Raw genomic sequence first — 21184 nt, 5'->3', positions numbered from 1 at the left:
ATAAGTAAGTAACTATGTAATTTCTTGGTAACTTTGTGGCAAAATGAATAGTATTTTCCCAGCTTACATTGCAAGTGCACTGTACTTTTTGGAGTGTGTGCTGTGGACAGTAGTGGCTAAACTTTCCCTAACTTCCAGGTATTTTACAGGGAAAGAGACACTGTGCACTTGTTTGAACAGTTTAAAACAGTGATTTTTAAAGGGTGCTGTCATTATAAGGTCACACAGGTTTGCAGATTTTAATGGCATTTATTTATTTTTAAGTTGGTAAAGGGGATAACATTTCTTATCACATTTATGTTGGTAAAATAAAAATAAAGCTTGAATAATAGAATATCCAACATACTTATTGACATAATGAATATTAAATAAAGATGTGAAAAAAACAATATTAATCCACTCCATAATACGTGCGCTCCAAAAATTACAACACATTTTCAACATTACCATGAAATTAAACACTACTCAAAAGAAATTATTAACGCAACATTTTATTTGCTTACAGTATAATTATTTTGCTCATTAACCCCTTTTTCTAATCTGCCTACCTTCAAAGTAGTTGTAGGTAAATATATAAATATTGTAATTTCAAATAAAATAATTTAAATTCCGTTTAATTACAGGGGAATTATGTCTTTAGTCAGAGCCATTTATTCGTTTTTTGTTTTGGTTTTTTTTTTTTTTATTTATTTTTTATTATTATTTTTTAATAAATGTGGAAAAAAAATCCTGTGATCATCTTAAACAAGTCAAGCTGTGAACTAACGGTGTGATGTAATTTTCCCTCCATTGTAAGGGCCATATTGAAAATATACACAGTTAAAAGAGTGAAAACTGCTAAACCGCTAACAGCAGAAGGGTCTTTGATGTTAACACGTTTGCATGCCCTGACACCTACGCATGTACACGCTACCTGCTTTCCTTTTCCTTGTTGATTTCAGCACAAATGGCAGGAAGGAAATGGAGACAATTTTATTTACTCTGGGTTTTTTGTTTTTATTAATACCTGTATTGAATTAAAAACATGCTCTCTGTTGATGGGCAGGGTGTGGTTGACCTTCAAGTTAGATTAGAGAAGCTGTGACAACGTGGGCATGCTGGGTTGATGCGCTGATGGTGATCTCCTTTTTGGCACAGATGATATGTCTGCTAAAATATGTTGAATTAAGTAGTAACATTTAATTATTTCTAATTCACTCTTTCTCATACGAGGGACTTTTCTCTTCTGCACTTGAGGCAGATAAAGGCCCCGTCCGTATTTGTAGAAAAATGGCACTGGAATTCCTGTGAGTATTCCCAGGATGCACTTGCCAGCCTTGCACAATAATAGCTTGTGTTCATTCTCAAAGGCAATTCTGTCTAGAAAACAATGCTTCTTCTCTTACCTCAGGGCCCACCTTTCCATGTTGCAAACATGGGAGATGAGGTGTCAACGATATGATGGTTAGGTTAATTGAACACCCCATGTCACCCATGAAGATAGGGTGCCTCTGAGGTATGTTTAGAAAGATGTGGGTGGCACAGGTATCGCTAATTAGACAAAGCTATTAATCCTGGTGTCAGCATGTATGTTGACGCATGTCAGCGGGGAAGTGTGTGTGGGATGAGAGCTCCCATTTCTACAGCTACTCTTGTCAGCTGGCAATTATCACCTGTGATTGAGCACATTTGGTTATGAAGAGGTTGAGACGAGGACAGGTGGCCAGTGTGCAGCCACAGAGCTCTGTAGACCGTTTAGAGAACTGTTTCAGTCTCAGACATTTTAAAAGTAGTTTTTTAAAACTTTCGCCAGTATGCAATAATTTCCTGATGTTTCCCCTGCACAGACCTCTTTTCTTCCTTTCTTAGCCACATATTCCTTTTGTGTCTCACACTGTGTTTTCTGTGGCTTTGGACAGCAGATTTAAAATAGCAGTCTCCCCTCATCCTCCCCATCTTTCTTTGCTTTTCATGGCTGCTCAGCTGAGTTCCTGACATACCAGAGAGAGCAAGTATCCTCAGATGGCCATTCCAGGGACTTAATGAAAGGAGGAAGGAAGGAGGGGGGAGGAGGTGTAGGGAAAAAACGCAATCACACAGCTCCTTGATTGAAATGAGGTTTTATTTACACCTTTGATGCAGGTTAGAGGCATTCGGTATTTCACAGGTGACTCGACAACCCGATAAGAAGTCACAAAATTCTATAAAAACTATAAAAATCATTTTAAAATGGCCTGTAAGGACACTAAAGTGTATCAATAATAAGAAACTAAACAAAAGGAATAAAGAAATTATACATTTCTGCTTTTATAGCTTTACTCTGAACTTCTCCATTTCAACATCACAACAACAAATGAAAGAGAGATAGCTTTGTTGCAGTTTGTTGCTTTTAAATCTGACTAGTCTAAAATGGCAAAGAGTTCAAGCTTTTCATGGGACATATTGTTTTCATTTAAAGTAAAATAATCTGATGTCTGAATAAAACACAGACTCTAAATTGGCCCAGTTCTTGGCCTGGAGTTTTATTTATTTATTTATTTATTTTATCTGTTCTTTTCTTCTCCCATTTTTATTTCTCTTCTTTCTTTTAATTTCTCTGCCTGGTCTCTTCCTGTCCGTTGTAGTGTGGCCGTCACCCGCTCCAAAGACGTACCCTCTTTCGGCCCCCCTATCCCAGAGGGTGTGACGTTCCCCAAGTCATCGGTGTTCCGGGACTTCCTGCTGGCCAAGGTCATCAATGCGGAAAATGCTGCCCACAAATCACACAAGTTCCGAGCCATGGCCACCCGAACGCGGCAGGAGTATCTGCGCGACCTGGCTGAGCGGCACACCACCAACACCCCGATTGACCCCTCTGGGAAGTTCCCTTTCATCTCGCTTGCCCACAAAAAGAAAGAGAAGACCCGGCCATATGAAGGAGCAGAGCTGCGCAGTTTTGGGGCGGTGACTTGGCCAGTCCATGCTGAGGATCATGGGAGTGGAGGGGAAATGGAGGCCCTGCTTGCCATTTCCAACGACTTTTTAATCCTGTTGGACCAGGAGGCCAAGGCTGTGGTGTTTAACTGTGCCACTAAGGATGTGATTGGCTGGACGCTTAGCAGCCCTGCGTCTTTGAAGATTTTCTACGAGCGGGGTGAAAGCGTGTCTCTGAGGAGCATCAGTAATAATACAGAAGACTTCAAAGAGGTGGTCAAACGTCTAGAGGTTAGAACACACACAAAATACAATACACATAAGAATGGTGCTTGTTGGTATAAACAACAGTCGATGGAGGGAGTTGCAGTCTGTGTTCTGGATTTTATTGAAATTAAAAATAACTTTTATTTTCATGAGTGACCTGGCCAAGAAGGAAGCCGACATCATTATTATTATAAATGATAGCTGAAAATATAATTAGGTTTTCAACCTTCCTCTCAGTGGTAATGAACAAGTATTTGTTTGTTACCCTTTCACAATGAGTCATCCATTAACAATTTTTTCCGTCTTCTGCCCTCTGCTCTCATGCCCAAGAGCTACGTATTCTAAATTAAATTAGGTTAATTGGTTTATGCGCCAAGAAAAACTGCGATTTGTTTTTCGAACGTCAAGACGAATATTGTTGTGTCCCTTTTGGACGACACCGCTCATGCTTGCAATGTTAACCGCGCTCTTTGTGTTTGTTGGAAGTCCTGAAGATGGCAGAATTATTTATTCATATTAATAGTAGAACTGTACTGAGAAACCAAACCAATGGAAAAAAACGCCGCTGGCTGCCATTGATCAGTTACCTGGCCCACTCAGTCTCGCTTACTATTCAGTGTCGGCTGTCAGTCTGCCAGAATGACAACATTTCTGCATCCACATGCTGCTGTCTCATTACTGGTCTCTGCTTATTGAGGGAGTTTCAGAAACACCACTGGACAACATACTCCTTAATGGCTCATACACCTACACATACAGTGAAGTGATGCTAGTTCGTCCTTAGCTGTTTCCATGGAAACTGGTCGGAGGAAAAAAAAAGGTGTTTTCTTATGTAATCATCAATGCTTTAGAATACATTCATTTCCTCAGCCTCTATCTGCCTTAAAACTGTGTGTGTGTTTGCATGCGAACATATGTGATGTGTTTCTGTAGCCTGGGTTGAATTTGACATCTTTCATTTGCACACATGCATACAAACATATTTGAACACTTGCACTTCGTTACTTGGCTCGGGACTCAGAAGCTGATCACATGTTGCATTTTATGCATCTGGCTTTAATCTTCAATCGCTTGGACTACCTCAGTGCCAGACTGTGGAAGGGAAGTGGCCTCGGGCCAGCTGCTTTTTGGAGCCCATCTCTTCTACTTTCCCTCTCTTTGTCTCCCTCTCTCTTTCTCCTATCCCCCTATTTTTTCTTCTTGTTTTCTATTTTTCCTTCTCCCCCCCCTTTTTTTTTCTTGTGCTCGCTTCCTCTCCCACACACACGTTCAGAAACATCAGAGGGCAAAATAACAATTCCTGTCAGGTGCCAGTCTGCATCATGATTTATTCACACTTTCTTGGGAAGTTTGACTTCTGCAGAGATTTTTGCTAATACGCTGTTCAGATAGAGAACTGAGAGGCACCCTGAAGCCACCAGGCACATCAGCAGAAGGGCTGTGACTGACCACAACAGGATAAGTTTGATGGGAATAAGGATTAGTATTACCACATATTTTATCAACTTATTAGTTGACTTTTAGAGTATTATGGGATCCAAACTCTTGTATTTTCACTTTTCCGTAACTGATTTTAGTTCTTCACCGCCAAATGAAAACAGTGACCCAGAAGTTTACCCAGTTGTTCTCATACAGCAGGAGACAAACCTGCTTTTATTCTTGTTGTTTAACAAGTTTGTATATATGAATGCTTGTTTTTATTCATGCAAATAAACATCCTAAGGATCACGCAGGTTGTTTAAAACTGCTTCTTAAGTGGAAGTCCATTATTCGAGTATTTCAAATATCCTGCAAAGTTTTTTCCAAATAATGACTTATTTATGTTGAACCAAAATACACCCCGGGGGATGTTTGGTTCTTTGCTTTAGCTTCTGTCCTCCAGTCGTCCCTGTCCATTAATGGCTCACATCCACTTTGTGCACCTCTCTGCCCTTCTCTATATCCAGTTCCTGACTAAAGGCTGTGAGACATCAGAGATGACGCTTCGTCGAAATGGCCTGGGACAGCTCGGCTTCCACGTGAACTACGAAGGCATCGTAGCTGAGGTACTTGTCCATTCACAATGAAAATGTGTGTCTGAGAACTGTGAAGCGCATTCGGGGAGAACACTTGCTTATGCGCGGTTTGAGAAGCTCCTAATTTGTAGGCGTAAAATGTTTGCTGGTGATGAAGCAGCCCCAGGGAGATGATTTGCATCCCAACATAGCAACTTGTTGTTGTCATGCAACAGATGTTTGCACACATTCTCAGACAACTTGAGATTCAAATACACCTTTATTTTTAGTGACAATGAGTATTTTACCAAAGCGATGTTGTATAATTTAATAGTTTAATGCACACAGATGTGCTTGTCCAGCAGTATGAAACACCAAGTTGTTCAGTTTTTATGCTTTATTTAAAAAATAAATTCTTTAGCGTGATATATACGCTGTAATATACTGTGTAACCCGACGTGCAGCTCCCCAAAAATCGAACTACACATGGAATTGATACTGCCCACAACTACTGTGACTGGCCTGTTCAGCATCATCGATTCCTCTTGTGCATTTCTGCTTACTTCTCCGATGCAGTTTTTGTTTTATGAGTGAAATAATAGCAATCATCACCTCATAATCATAGCATCAATATAATGATTCAGAAATAACAGCAATTTCCTGGAATGAGATTGCTGAAACTATTGGGATGGATATGAGGGAGTGTGCAAGAGAGAGAGAAAAAAAGTGGGTACCCACAAAAGGAAAAAAATCCCAGCATTCTATTTTTCTTTTCTGTCAGCTAAGACTGCATATAAAACACTGAGACATGAACACACAGGCATAAATGCGGGCAACAATATCAAAGGATCTGCAAAGATTCCCCTGCAGGAGGTCAAAATCAGGGATTACTGAAGATGAAGAAAATATTCTGGCATTTTTACTTTTTGTAACTTTATTTTTAGGTGGAGCCATACGGCTACGCTTGGCAGGCAGGACTGCGGCAGGGAAGTCGTTTGGTGGAAATCTGCAAGGTTGCTGTTGCAACTCTGACCCACGAGCAGATGATTGACCTCTTGCGGACTTCGGTGACAGTGCGCGTTGTTATCATCCCGCCACATGATGACGCCACTCCACGCAGGTAAGTGGAAAAGAAAGAAAATTATGTGTGTATCATAGACTTTTCATAGAAGTTGCATGTAGCCACTTTGATGTCACATGTTGGTTTGTGTCCAAACTTGAAACCTTGAGTTTGGTGTTTTGGCCCTCAAATTTTGTGTCTTTGGAGCCAGAGGTGACCAATATTGTTGTCCTAAGTCCTGAATGTTATGCCAACCCTTTTCAATATGGGTTATGCAATATGCAAGCCCTTCTTCCACACAGACACATGTGAACTAAACTTCTTTTCTTTCCCTCCACAGGGGCTGTTCAGAGCTCTATCGGGTGCCTGTGTCAGAGTACAAGGGCAGCAGCAGCGACAGCGGTTCCTTTGAGTACAAATTCCCCTTCCGCAGCAACAATAACAAGTGGCAGAGGACATCAAGCAGCCCTCAGCAATCGCTGACTGCCTCGCCACAGCCCCACACACCCAACCGAGCCATCAGCCTCGGTAGCTCAGTGGGAAAGACGCTGTCAGCCGAGAGGCTGGAGAGGGGTGGTGTCATCCCGCGGAGCGTTAGCAGCGATGGACGACCTCTAGACACCAAGAGGTTAGAGCTTGTTGGCTCTTTAAGTATGTATGATTGAAAAACCGTATTATGTTGAAGGAGACTGGGAAAGGTTTGCTAAAGAGAGAGCAAACTGGAAAATATGTGCCGCGAAAGCCAGAATCCTCCAGCTGTTTAACTGATCAGTTGTATTACAGTCCATATTTTCCTGGGTAATAGGTTTTATTTATTTATTTATTTTTTAACCTTTGCTGAAAATAAAACATTTTTACGTATAATGAGCGCTTCTGCGCTTCAGAAGTAGACTTTTTCCCCCATATTGATTGTTTGGGACAAAATAAAAATCCATCGAAATTTTCTTGAACTTTGAAAATTGAACTTTTATAGTCTTTTGGCTTAAAAAAACAAAAACCTTCATGTTTTCATGAGCAGATAAATTCTTACTGTTTCTCTGTCCTACACCAGGATGTCTCCAGGCAGTGAGAGCTATAGCCTGGCCTCATCTTTGGCGCTAGGCCGTTCCCCTCATAACCGCAGCTCTCCCAGCAACCTGTCCTGTTCCAGCGACGCCTCTGGGAGCTCTGCTCACTGGAGACAGAAGTCCATGCCTGAGCAGTAAGGAAGAATATGTGGTTATGGATGCGATTTATGGATAGTGACTGCATATTTTATGTACAAAAACCCCCAGTTTCTTCTCACTACAAAGTTTTATGCTGCCTTTAGGGATTTGTGATTTCATTCATCAATGATAGAAAGTCCACTGCGCTCTGTGTACTCTGACATATGGTCAGGTATTTATCGCTTCTCTTCTGTAGATGTCATAAAATATGTCTTAAACCAATAAAAAGCAACAGGTTGATATACCGTTTTAAACAGACGTTTAAGACGCATTTACATTTAAGAAGCTGATTTATGTATTTATGCATCGTTGTGACATAAATTATTTAAATTTTTTATATATGTGTGTATATATTTCTTGCTATATACAAAAAAGTTGGCTTGAAGTACAATCTTTTTACAACCGTAACAGCATATGGCATTACTGTAGGAGAGTGAGATGCTAGCATTTAGGTCTTTGTCTCTGTTAATGCTCTCGACAGCCCCCCCCCCCCCCCAATTTCCAACCACTGTAGCCTGTAGGAAAATGTATTCTGTTTCAAACTGTTTTTCTATCATTCCTTCCCCTGTATTTTTAATCAGTAAAAACACAGTTAAGTAACTTTAAAAAGGGGGGTTTAATTTGGTGCATGTGCACTCGTTTCCTAGATTTGCAAGCAATCGCCACTCTCCGATGTCTGGGGAGAGACGAGAGGTGGCTGGAGAGAGTGGGTCAGGTGGAAAGTCCTCTTCCAGTTGGTCCAGGATGGATGAAGGGGGAGGAGCCGAACGCGGGTCAACAGGTATGTTGGGATTAAGTGCGCTGTAAAGTCCTGGCAAATTGTGGCGCATTTTAATACTATCAGTAGTGTAAACATAAAACACAGCATAAATGTGAGCCTGTGGACGTGTTTTTATAGACATCAGGGCAGTTGGCTTTTCAGTTTTGAGGGCGGAGGAGGAGACAGCACTGGAAAGAAATCATCCATATTTATCTGTGGTGGTAAATTTCTTTGAAATGACAGGTATCTTGAAGAGTGTGTGAGTGGTGTTTGTGTGTGTGCGCCTCCTCATCTACCTCATCTGCCGGTGACATTTTTTCTTCTTCTTTGCAGCAGCAGCTTTTTCATAGAGATAAAAACTCTGACAGCAGCCACAGCGCTTCCCTTCCACTCCCCCCTCACTCCACTCCTCTTCCACCTCCTTCGCCTCTGCAAGCTGTGAATTATATTGCTTCACTGAGAAGGTCTTAATGTCTCTGCAAACAAAATGGTGGAAACGTAATGAGACAAATGGCGAAGGAAGGGGAGAATTATTGAATAGGGATCAGAAAGGTGCTCTAACGGTGACATTGGGTGCAATAAGTGGCTTTTTGTTTGTCATTTTCCTTTCTGTTCTATACGACTTAATAAGAAGAGAAAAGGGAGAAATTCCTTTCTTTCCTGTCAGCACAGTTGGCCACCCTACTCACTGTGCGCCTTTCCTTCCCTCCCTCCCTTCAGTCTGTTCCTCATTCTCCACTGCTGCTTGTTTTTGCCTTTCATTCAAACTTCTTTTTATTATGTTGTACATTCCCTTTCATTTAATTGAAAGTATTCTCCCATGCACTGTTTTTGGGACCTTTCTTTTATTAAAGCTCCGAATCCCACAAAGGCTTCCAACCCCCCTCCGCTGCTCCTTTGATTCCCAGCAGGATGTTGCTTTCGTTGATTGTTGACCAGCCTAGTTTCAGTCATGTTCTCAACCTGTCCCTGACCGCCACAATCACAGTTAAAGGCTTTAGTCTTTCATTTTGTGGTTGTTCATAGCACTTATGTCGTTACTGGTCCAGTGCAGCCAGAGTCAGCCAAGTGTCTGGCCCTGCACTGTACAGTCTGCTCTCTCTGTGGTTTAGAGATCTGTCCTTTTCCTCTTCCTTCCATTTTCACCCTTTGACCTGCCAGTCTTCAGCAACGATTATGTGGTCATGTTATGTCCAGAAATAACACGAGTCACGCAGCGGGCAGAATACATACTTTTTTTTGTTATGCACACACACAAACAGGACATATGCTTACCCTTTGGTGGAAAGCCCTTTTGAAGCTAGAGTAATTACATGGTTAATTCATGGAGAAATTGCCATTTGTCATGACTTTTCATTTAGCTTAAAAGGGTAACTCTTCAGAAAGTAAACAATACACAAATACCCACATATGCTTGTATATAAACACGTGCACTCCTGAAAAGCAGGCATGCACACGTGCTTACATCCTTTATTAGTGGAGAGCCCCGTGGGCTGTGGTGCAACTTTGCAGATTTATGTGCGACTGAATCTACATTTCTAGATTCATTCCAGCAGATGTTATGATATCTCTCTTTACTCCCTCTGTCATGATGCTGTGGTCATTAGCAGCCTTCTCTGTAGGTCTTGTTGCATAACATCCACAGGATTATACAATAGTCCCAATTATACCCCAAGTTTTGCTTCGGGACACATACACACGTTTTCTCACGCGGCACAGCTTGCCCAGAACAAACAAAGCCAGCAGGGACCATCTGGGGACAAATTTGTGTTTGATGTGCTTGGCTTTTGCTGACAAGTGATGTGGGTTTTTGTTCATGGACATGGCAAAAGCAAAATAAAATCCGTGTGAACCTCTCGGAAGCGCGACTGCTGTAGTAGTAAAATATATGCAAATGAACATAACTTCTGTGTGTATTCATCAACGATGTTTGTGCCACAGGGTGTGCTCTCATGTGTTTGTCACCAACCCCAGCTGTGTGTAATGGTCTATTTATTGCAGAGGCGCCAGTCTCGAAGTCTGGTCAAGGATACTCGGGAGCTCCTCGTATCCAGAGGCAAGAGCAAGTCATCCACCTGTCCCCGAAGAAGGGCAGCCAGGTCAGGCTTTACATGGTTTTTGACATGATGGTGATGTAACATGAACATTTAGGCTTTTTTGTATAACCAGAATATTTTATCATTTTCCCTGTACTCATCCCTATTATCTGTCGTTATGCAGTCGGATGGCCCTTACTCTGGTCACTCCAGTAGTAACACACTCTCCAGCACTACTTCCAGTGGGGGCCACAGCGACAGCGACAAATGGTATGATATGGGGACTGGTGGGGGTTCCAGTGGTGACCAGGGTGACCCAGAACCCAATGGCCTGGGAGGAGGTGGTTACCTCCAGGGCGCCTCGGCCGACAGCGGCATCGACAGCGGCTCTTTTGGAGCCACTCACCACGCCCACCCCCACTCTCACCACGGCAGCACCACCTCGCTGCTGGCTCCCAGTGGAGGCAGAGACAGCAGGGAGAGGTCAGCGTCCCCATGGCACAGTCCAACCGAGGGAGGCCGCAGGATGCTTGAGAGGTCGCCTGCTGCTGCCGAGTCCCCTGGCCCTCCAGGAGAGAGAAGCATGGATGGAACAGGTCGAAGTCCACCTACTCACCTCCTTGTTAGAGACAGCAGCACCTATAGCCTGAGTGATACTGGATCTCACTCAAGGTGGGTGTGGGTGTAAAACCTAAAGCTTCACTATTAAACTTGTCCTCTAAGGCAGGGAGTGCAGGCTTAAGGGTGGAAGTTTCCAGAAAGATGTTGTGATATGATTAAGACTCCTGACAGAAGAAAAATGTTTTAGCTTCTTCTTAGAAAATGCTGGATGGTTAAAGCTTTTGTAAAACACTGAAGAAAAACAGATTTGAGAAGAGATCCCACTTTTGATTCAATTGCATACAGCTAATGACCACAAACACTGTAATCCATTTGTTGTTTCTCACCTTGAAGCCTAAGAATTGCACCTAGAATGTAACGTGATGACATGATCATACCTGAGGTTGAGGTAAACTGCTTCTAGAAGCAGATGGCGAATGCATCATCATACTGTTTTCAAATAAACACATTTCACTAAGAAGCAATTGTTTGAAAGACCTGAATTAAATCTATTAAAGTAGAGAGTTTGACAGCAAAGTCCAACAATGGTAGGAAGTAGACCCCAACCCTCCCCTGGAGTCTAGATGCTGGTGGTGGTGGTGATGAAGCATTTGGAGATTTAGGTGATGATCTCTGATCTGAAATGTTTAGGAGGTGGGTTTGATGAATGAGAGCGTGAAATGATAATTCAGAAGAAAATGATTGGGTCAGAGTGACAACGACACAATTGAGTTTGACAGCCTGGGAAAGCAGAAGTGATGTAATGAATAGACTGAGTAAATATAAATCTACCTGGTTAAACCTGCATTAACTGTATTTGTGCAGCTCACTCAGCTTTACCACTTTTGTCCTGTCACTCTTACCTTGATAGGATAAGCAACTGATCCCTTAGCCACAATACACTAAAAAAAAACTCAAGTGGTTTAACATTGATTGACAATGAATAACATAAATTGGTTCATTCAAAATATGTTTCATCTCACAGCTATAACTAATCGAGCTTCAGTTATGCATTGAGATCTGGCCTCATCCATTTCATAATTTATTATCTCAGTATTTGCCTGATTGCTGCAGTCATTGTAGTGCATGAGATAACAGAAATAATCTTTTAAATGTGATACAAGCACTGAAGTTTGTGTGTTAGTCCCTCTGTTTGCCAATTTCCATCTTAGGAATCAGCTGATTAACTACAGAATTTCAACCACCGGATCGTTTTTGGTGGTTTACCAGTTAACCTGATAAGCAACTTTAGACTGGTTCAAACCTAGAACCTTTTTTACCCTCACCTAACATGCTCAAGTACTTTTATACTGCAAACTGCATCCACAGACACGTTTTTAAACGTGAAGCCACGTTTTTAAACGTGAAGCCAACCTTAAAGAGTAATTTTAACTCCCTCTACACATGCCAACTTTTTTTTTTTAAGTTAAGCTAATGTGAAGATCTGAAGGAACTCCAGTGACCTGCTCTTCTCATTTGAAGAGTCTTAAATCACCAGTAATGATAGTTACACCTCATGACCTCGGTATCATGTGTCCAGCATTAAAACTACATTTGTATTCTGTCACAGTGATGGAGGGCAAAAGAAAAGGGGGGGCAGAATGAGCTTGCCAAGATTTGCTTGACAGCAGGTGATACTTTCATATAGTTTTCCATTTATAACTGAATAATATATGCCCTACCTCAAAATTCCTTGATAAAAGATGTCTCACTGCTGAATTTTGTATTACTGCTTGACCTAAGACCAAGCTTGACTTCTTAAAACGTAAAAACATTAAGATTCTTGCCTAAATAAAGCACAGATCTGGGTTTAAAAGAAAAAGCCTGTCTTTGCTTTAAGATGTATTTTTGTTGTTGTTGTTTTTTAGTGAGGATTATGATGCAACTTGTGTACATATGTTTCATTACTATTTCCACATCCTGTTTGTTTCCTCTGTCCATCAGTGCTCGCCACTCGGGCCACAGCTCTCCCAGAGAGGAGTCGTCCTCTTCGGCAACCTCCCCTTCATCTCAGTCCTCAGTGTCCCCTGGGCCCAAGAGCTTCTACCCGCGCCAAGGAGCTCAGTCCAAGTACCTGATTGGTTGGAGGAAGCCCGGCTCCACCATCAATTCTGTCGACTTTGGAGACACGCGCAAGTAAGGATGAAAGGACTATACAGAAAGTAGAAAACAAAAGTCTTGAATTGTTATTCAAACTGTGTATTTGAGGCGTGAAAAGTTACATAAATTATTAAAGTTATATGTTATCAATAATTCCTCTAGAGGTTTTTGAGCTTTAAATGCCTCTGTAAAAGAGAGTTGGATGTTTTTGTGTCAGCTCAGTGTTAACTTTCACAAGAAGTTATTGATCCTGGTGAGTTTTTTTTTTCAGGCTGTTGGTTAATAATGAAGAAACAGAACAAATTAACAGGTGAAAGATGTTCCGGTCAGATTTTTCTAAATTTGGCAAATCCTTCAGATGGTTCATTGGGCATAGTACAGTGCATTAAAACTCACTTTATTCCCAACCACATTAGTGTCTAATGAATGATGCCTAACGTTGCCACTGTGGCTGTCTTTTCCCCCTGCATTACTGCATTTATACTCATCGTTTCAAATTGAACTTTCCTCTGATTTATAGCAGTGCTTTCATTTGGCAGACTGCTTTTAATCCTACTACAACTAGTACTACAATTTTTACATTAATGGTTTTCATGTAATATCATGTGTACTACTTGATTACCCCCTTGTGGCTCAAGAGAGTATTGCATTAAATGCTATAATGCAGACCCTGAATGTGATTTATTTATTTTTTTTCCCATTGAAAGGCTACATATCTTTATTTTCTGTGTCATTATATAAAACATTATCAGTGCAACATAATTTTCTCACAACCGCCTTTTTACTGACTGTGTGTGTGTGCGCGTGTGTTTGTGTCTTAGGAAATCTCCAGGAGAAAGTGGAGTAGACGTGGTTCCAACCCCGGCAGCCAGGCCATCTCTGAGAGACATGCACTCGCCCCAGACTCACGCAAAGTCTACAATGGAGGAAGATGTGAAGAGGCACAGTGCTCCAGACAGTCCCCCGCCACCACGAAAACATAAAGAAAAGGTATGTCTGCCATTAAGACCAAAAGCAGCTACTATAAAAGTTTGCACAGCTTTCAGAGAATTTGTCAGGTGAGTGGAGTGAATTCACTTGGAAAGCTCAATTTGCAGTCTTTGCTTGTTCCGTCCACCTTCGCCGCTACTTCAGCTTTTCGCAGGCAGTGGTACAATTGTAAAAGCAAAGGTCAAATATCAAACATAAAAATCGGGTGTTAATGCTCGTCTGCTTGTAGCTAGAATAGGTCATTCACCTGCACATCGTTGGGGGAAAAAAAAATGTATTTGATGTGTGGCGAATGTTTTTTGGCAGCAGATCAAACAGGAGAGAGGCTGTAGCTGATGTAGAGCAGCACTGCAGCCCCTGGTCTCACACAGGTGTCAGAGCAGACTCTGTGCAGTAGTAAATGTGATCATTAAAGTAACACCTGCTCACTTTCACCCTGCGCAGCATAGCCAGAAGTCGCCGCCAGAGCAGCCTCTCAGCCGCCGTCGCTCGCTCCATCGCACTCTATCAGATGAGAGCATTTATCGTGGCCAGCGCCTTCCCTCCCTGAGCGACACCATTCCTGAACCGGCTCTCGCCGCTGACGTTCTCTTCAGCTGCTCCACCCTTCCACGTTCGCCCACCACTCGTGGCGTGCCCCTTAGACGGCCTTCCTATAAGCTGGGAGTCAAACTGCATGGTAAGCTTGAGTAGAAGGCTGGCAGCTCGCTTTATATACTGAAGACATAATTTGTTGCTGATAGTTGTTACTGTTATTCAATGGGAAATAACCAAATGCATTAGAAAATAATTAGCAGGTAAATAAGGGTGCTTTGAATAAATGCAACGCAGCTCATTATGTTTTCTGCAGAACTAAGAGGTGCTTATATTTGCCAAGGACATATTTGGTTACCATATCTCTTAATATTATGTGAAAATGACAGCGAAGGCTAAACCTAAATTATTTTATTTTTTTCCTGCTGTCCCCTCTTTTCAATAAAAATGCTCGAAAGTGTGGAAAAATCACTTTTCAAAACTTAATTTAACAGGTGACCTTTCGGCATCTGACACATCATTGGTGGATTTGGTGGAGCGTCATCGTGGACCTCTCCCTCAGGAGCTCATGCCCCTCCCCTCTTCAGACAGAGACAGTCCCCTCGAATGGACACACCTGGTGGACGTGGCCAATACCTTTGAGAATGAGCGAAACACACATTATGGTATAGTTCTCCTGCTTTTACTAGTAGTTAAAGCAAACGCTTGGTATTCTTTGTCCTCACGTTTCTGTCTTCTTTTAGTCCAGAGAAGTTTTGTTTTTGGTGACTCAAACCACCGGAGCAGCGGCACCTCCAGTCCACAGCAGTCTCACATAGAGCTGAAGCCTGTTCCACTGTCACGGCCCTCGTCTAGGTACACACAACACACACGCTGTAGTCTGTGTTAAATGTTCACATGGAAGATATGTGCAGCGAACACACATCACCTCAGGACTGCAGACAAAAGATAAAATTACTGTCCTATTTTCCTTCATGAAAAACAAGTTCACAAAGCAAATGAGCTAAAGCCATCCAGCTGCACAGAATGAGAAATTACAAGATCCAGAGGTGCTGAGCAGGTTAACGGAGTACTGCCTACCTGTAATGTTGCATATACTATGGACAAAGTTGGTTTGGTTTGGGAATTAGACTTTTTAAAATGAAATTGATTAACTATCAGTGCAAGAAAAAGAAGTTTCACGTCTAACCAGATAATACAAGAAGCAGATGGTGTGTGTACATATATAGATTATTAACTGAATTCAGTATCCAGTGGAACTGGAATATACAGGGTAAACAAGAGTTTGTTGCTAATAAAATTCCACTTCAAAGATGTATGCAGTGTTTACTCAGGTTGACTTTCTTTTCTTGCCGCAGTGAGGGACATATAGGGCTGGAGAGGAAAGTGACTAAGCTGGAGGCCATGGTGAAGATGCTTCAGGAGGACCTGAAGAAGGTGAGACGGAACCTAAAACATGACACACAGTTTGAATAAATATATACAGTCCTGCGAGAAGAGGAAAAAAAAAGAAAGAAGGCGGCCCAACATTAGGGCTGTGCGATATGACCAAAATCTCATATCCTGATATAAAAATTCTATCGTCCGATAACGATATAAATCACAAAAATGTAACATTTGGTGTTACCGTCATTGTTGCTAACGACAACGCATAAAAACAGGCGCTTGTCCGTCCGTAGTGTGGTTATATTACATATAAGAGAAAGAGAGAACTTTAAGAAATAGCCACTACAGTGACCATCAAAACGGTGAAAGAATATTGCTGTAAACAGTTTATTTTGCGACACCACGAAACAAACGATAGCGTAAAATGAAACGATAGACGTTTTTATATCGTCATCCGATATATATCGTTATAACAGCCCTACCCAACATGTCCCATTTTATTCTAATCTGTCTAAAGGACATTGTTCCAGGAGTGAAGGCTTTCATTTGGGAACCCTTCCAAACAGCCATAGATGTTGAGTCTTCTTCTAATTGTGCTGTCATGAACTTTATCATTTAACATGCTAATTGAGGCCTGTAGCTCCAGGGTTTTTCTCTGAGCGTTACTCGGTCTGACCTTGAGGTGAATTTGCTGGGACGTTCAGTTCTGGGAAGATTGGCAGCTGTTTTGAATGTTTGCATTTGTGCATAATCTTTCTCACTGTCGAGTGACGGTCTTCAAATTGTTTGCAAATGGCATTGATGGGCAGTAAGAAGTGCTTCTCTAAGATCATTGCTGATGTCTTTTCAGTGAAATGTTTGAACGCTCCAACCCAGCAAACTGTCAAAAATCTGCTTTTCTAGAAGAATTTATAGAGATGCTCAAACTGATGATCAGCCAATCAGATTTAGCAGCACCTGGTGACACATTATCCTCTTACTGTAAGGATAAACTCGTTTTTTCACATGACTGCATTGAGTCCTGTGCAAACTTTTGCTCGGTGCTGCGCTAAAAGAATCATTTTTTGTTCCCCTCTTCTTTTTAAGTGTGAATGAAAGATACAGACTTCAGTTGCCTTCTGATCCTGATGCCTGCTTATTGTTGTTGCTAACTGCTGACTCAAGTTTCACTGCGGCCACTAAAATGATAACGTTTAAATCACCTGGAAAAAGTTTCCCATGTTTCCTGTTCACTCGTCCAGTGTTTCATAGTTCATGTCCATATTTCAGTTACTGCTGTTTTTGCACACCACACAGGTCAGAACCTTATTCACACCAAATACTAACCATAAAGTCATGATTTGTACTTTTAATGCTTCGTGTTTGGTAGTGAGGTTGAAGCGGCTGAGAGTTACGAGTACGGTGAAATACATCAAACGCCAGAGTGTAAGCAAATAGCAAAGAAGCAGCAGAATACAAGACACCTCTGCCCATAGGCTGAAAATATGGCTTTTCCCCTAAAATTAGCCGTAAGGTTATTGATCATATGAATAAATCATAGTCCTGTAACTTTCGACTTTATGGAATATAGTATATTAACTTAAACATCACAGCAAAAAGCGACAAACTCTGATAGTCCTGTTAGGATAGGTAGGATAAAAGGTAGGATACCTTTTGCCCTATGAGAGCTCGCTCCAGCCTCCCACCATGCTTAATTGGAAAAGCAGTGAAGAAAAAGGATGGACTATCACTAATCACCCCCTTCTCCAGTGGTACAGTCCACTCAGGCTTTAGAAACCCTGAGTCAGGTGGTTGAATCCCCTTATAGCTCCCTCACCATCCCCTCTTTGAGCCTGACCTTTTGTAACAGTGAAAAGTTTTCACTCAGAAAACTGCTGCGGTTTGAGATTCACGTGTAACGCAATTCTTGGGAAACTTTCAGCTGTCTTGTGAAATGTTGCAAAGCTTTTCTACATTTCTTACTTTTAACATGACAGGAAATCAGTTTGACACCAAGAAAGCTAATACGTACTTCTCTCACCCCAGCAGCAATCGACTGCAGCTGACTGACAGCAGCTCGCTCCAGTTTTATTGTTTCCTTCAGTGTGTTCTTTACCTTCCTAGACTGAGACTCAATATTTATGTTCATGCACCCAACTCGGAGTTTATTTCGTTGTGCTGTCTTCGGCTTTAAAATGTCAGCTGATAATATCTGTTTACAAAATCACAAACTTCTATCTAGCTGCGACTCGCTGTCTGCAGGCCCGAGATTTAGTTTACATAAACACAGCAGAGATTGAATTGACTGCTTAAGAAAAACTTTGTCCACTGTTAATTGCTTAATAACGGGTTAATGAAAACGAGTAATTTAACCCCACCTTTCTCCACCTTCCGCAGGAGCGGGAAGAAAAGGTGAGGCTTCAGGCTCAGATCAAGAGACTCTGGGAGGACAACCAGAGACTGCAGGAGGAGTCCCAGACCTCTGCTGCCAAGCTCAAGAAGTTCACCGAGTGGGTCTTCAACACCATCGACATGAACTGACTCCCACCTCCACATTTTAACCTACACACATGCACACAAATGCAAACATGAGCGCACACACACGTACACACACTCTGGATAAAGAGGCAGAGGAGGATCGACACTCACGAGGAAACGGGAGATTGTTGTTGTTGGACTTGAATTATCCTGATGCTGAATACGTCAACCATCTTCCATTGGCTTCAGCCATCAGTTGGTAATGCCGTCGACCAGTCTCGGTCTCTCCTCGCAGACCCTCTGTTAAACTTAGGAAGATGACACTCAAGAAAATGGGTGTCATTCTCACCTATGAGAGCTGTTGAATTTGTCTTTCTCTCGTGTGACAAAATCTCTTTTCTTAAATTGCCGACAAGGAGAAAGCACTTCACACCCTCCACCTTCTAAAGAAGTCGACTTTGCCTCTTGCGGTTGTTCCAGCGGTGCACGCAAAGAAGCTCCGCCTCCTATCTGTAGATTTTGTTCCACGTGGATGTGCTTCTCTTTTTAGGACATTTTATTCTTGTTTTTTTTTTTTTTATATTTTTTCCCAGCAAGTCTTTTTAAATGATGCCCAGCTGCTCTAAAAGGGGACTCGAGTCCTTTATGCCAAATCTCAGCTGCCACAGGATGGGTGGGGTGGCGTTACAGAGACACCAAGGTGATCTGAATGAAAGTCTCTTAAAAATGGTCCCGCAAAGTCAAGACGGGTACGCCATCAATCTGCCGGTCCAGCTACTGGAACACAAACGACCGCATGCAAACACACATACAGAAACGATCAATCTGAAACCACAAGAGCAGAGGACACGTGAGAGGTTTTCACTTCGTTCACACCTGCGTGCCCTCCCCTCGAAGGCTCAAACCACCGGACGGTCGCTCTGGCTGTTCGACCGCAGCCACCCACACGGAAACAGGTCGCTCTGCTTCAGCACAGGAGGGATTTGTACAGTTTCTCTTTTTCTTTCTCTCTCTCGATCTCACTTTCTCTCTTTCGTGTCAGTCAAATCTGGATTACAACATCCTGACAGAGGGGGATATTTAAAAGCCATCGGCAAGCGATGCCACTTAAAAAGAAAACAACAAAAAACCAAAAAAATACAAAAAAACCCAGGACTGATCCGTAGTGCTTTGGTCCCTCCTAATTATATGTGTCTTAAAAGCAATAGGAAGAAGTCAGGACTCTCTTAAGAGACGCTTAAAGTGGGAAAAGATGATTTGGAGCTTACAAGGCTGCCGATTTGTGCTGCACAAGAGCCTTTATCCTTTCCCACTGAACTGTGAGGGGGGGAAAAGGAAAGTGAGAACTCTAAACATCATCCCACTGTCTGCAGAGACAGCTGCTGATTAAAAGTGACAGAGACATTAATGAGATGGAAAAGTGTTGTTTTTTCCTCCCCAAGGTTTATTTATTTCCTTGTATTATAATCCAATAAATACGTTGTTCTATTCGTATAGTACAACTGACATCAGTGTTTAGTTCCTCAAGACAAACGGTCACTAGCTATATTATTTAAATGGCTTTCTTTCTTAATTCTGGCTAAAGCCTGACTTGTATGGTTTTTATTCTGTATTCTGTTGTATTTTGTGGTGCCCAAGCCTGCTGTTGTGTTGCTTACAGTGCCCTCTAGTGGTGACCAGTGGAAATGTCATGATTTGTAAATGTGCTGCCAGTCACTCTGTATTTTTCTAACGCCTCTTCCGCAATCAGTCAGACATCAAACAGTGGAGGCCACACAAACAGGACAGGAGGAATAATCAGAAGCCAGCCTTGAGAGACAATCACAGGTGTATTTTTGATAAAAAAGGAGCAGACCTAAGGTGTGTGTGTCTGTGTGTGAGTGTGTGTGGATGTTGTGTCTGCAGAGCATTTATAGTTTTCCTCAGGTTCAGTTTATGTCAGGAATGTGAGGAATCAACAGAAATTGCATATGTGGCTATCTGTTAGGAGGGGGCTACAGTATCAGCTGTACCCGTGTGGGTGTGTGTGTGTGTTGTCGTCGTGTGAATGTACATCAGTCAATCCAGCCGTGCCTACAGTCACTTATCTTGGTCATTTACTCCGAGGCAGAGCAGGGACATGCCTTTGAAACAGCACCTGGGGAACAGATAAAAGGGGAAGTCTCTTCTCCTTCATCCTGAAAGATAAGCACACCTGGTACAGTAACACGCACGCACTCACCAGATACGATTTTAATTTGAGTTCACACTCAGTCGTCGACTCGGCTGAGAGGCTTCATCCTTTCATTTGCTCAAATGCTTATTTCTCCTCTTCAGTCAGTCAGGCCAGCCTCCCGACACAGTGACGAGTATTTGTGGAAGTCTGTCTGCGTGTGTGCCTTTGCATTCAATTACTTGAGCCACTGGCCCCTGTAATACAAGTGTGCCGGAAGACAGGTTTTTTTTTTTTTTCTTCCCCCACATCACAAAGCTGCTTACAACACAAGCAAGAGTCACAGCTGGGTGTTTGACACGACAACAGGGGCGTTGAGGTCGAAGCCTAAGCGTGTCCATTTAAACTTGGCGAAAGCCTTAATTCCCCCCGCGCTAAAGTTTTTGACTCGCCCCAAGTAAATTTGCATCTCACATTGATGCAATTAGAAGCTCTGCAGCGCACAGCACAAATGATCTCCCAGTCTGAATGTAAAGAGAATATAAACGAGCCTAAAGAAATATGATGTTTACTATAACCGACATGCTCATTAAGCTCTGCAGTTTCGCAGAGACACGAGTGGACTGTTAGCAAAAGTTTTGGTTCTGTTTTAGGAATCTCCCGTCAGTCTGCGTGGACGACAGTTACACCAGTAGATGGTCAACACCAGATTTGGTCTTTTCCCCCCCCCTTTTTTTTTAAATTTAAGTTT

The 21184-nt window shown here is 42.2% G+C and overlaps 1 protein-coding gene across 2 annotated transcripts in view; it reads left to right on the top strand.

Annotated features, from left to right (window-relative positions):
• sipa1l1 (signal-induced proliferation-associated 1 like 1) overlaps nucleotides 1-19792 on the top strand; it is an 89816-nt gene extending 70024 nt beyond the window's left edge. For both annotated transcript variants that reach the window (XM_005731165.1, XM_005731164.1), the window contains 15 exons: nucleotides 2604-3183; nucleotides 5106-5204; nucleotides 6098-6273; nucleotides 6554-6841; nucleotides 7265-7414; nucleotides 8066-8199; nucleotides 10180-10277; nucleotides 10399-10886; nucleotides 12759-12950; nucleotides 13736-13904; nucleotides 14349-14583; nucleotides 14933-15103; nucleotides 15182-15293; nucleotides 15797-15875; nucleotides 18201-19792. In XM_005731165.1, the coding sequence (XP_005731222.1) occupies nucleotides 2604-3183; nucleotides 5106-5204; nucleotides 6098-6273; nucleotides 6554-6841; nucleotides 7265-7414; nucleotides 8066-8199; nucleotides 10180-10277; nucleotides 10399-10886; nucleotides 12759-12950; nucleotides 13736-13904; nucleotides 14349-14583; nucleotides 14933-15103; nucleotides 15182-15293; nucleotides 15797-15875; nucleotides 18201-18344 (3115 nt within the window). In that variant the 3' untranslated portion in view covers nucleotides 18345-19792. The remainder of the gene's footprint in view (nucleotides 1-2603; nucleotides 3184-5105; nucleotides 5205-6097; nucleotides 6274-6553; nucleotides 6842-7264; nucleotides 7415-8065; nucleotides 8200-10179; nucleotides 10278-10398; nucleotides 10887-12758; nucleotides 12951-13735; nucleotides 13905-14348; nucleotides 14584-14932; nucleotides 15104-15181; nucleotides 15294-15796; nucleotides 15876-18200) is intronic.
• Nucleotides 19793-21184: the final 1392 nt, after the last annotated feature.

The sequence above is a fragment of the Pundamilia nyererei genome, unplaced genomic scaffold, assembly GCF_000239375.1.
Source record: "Pundamilia nyererei isolate P.nyererei 1_Seehausen unplaced genomic scaffold, PunNye1.0 scaffold00041, whole genome shotgun sequence".
NCBI lineage: Eukaryota > Metazoa > Chordata > Actinopteri > Cichliformes > Cichlidae > Pundamilia > Pundamilia nyererei.
Note: the sequence above shows the minus strand (reverse complement) of the source record. Positions and strands in the feature narration are given on the sequence as shown.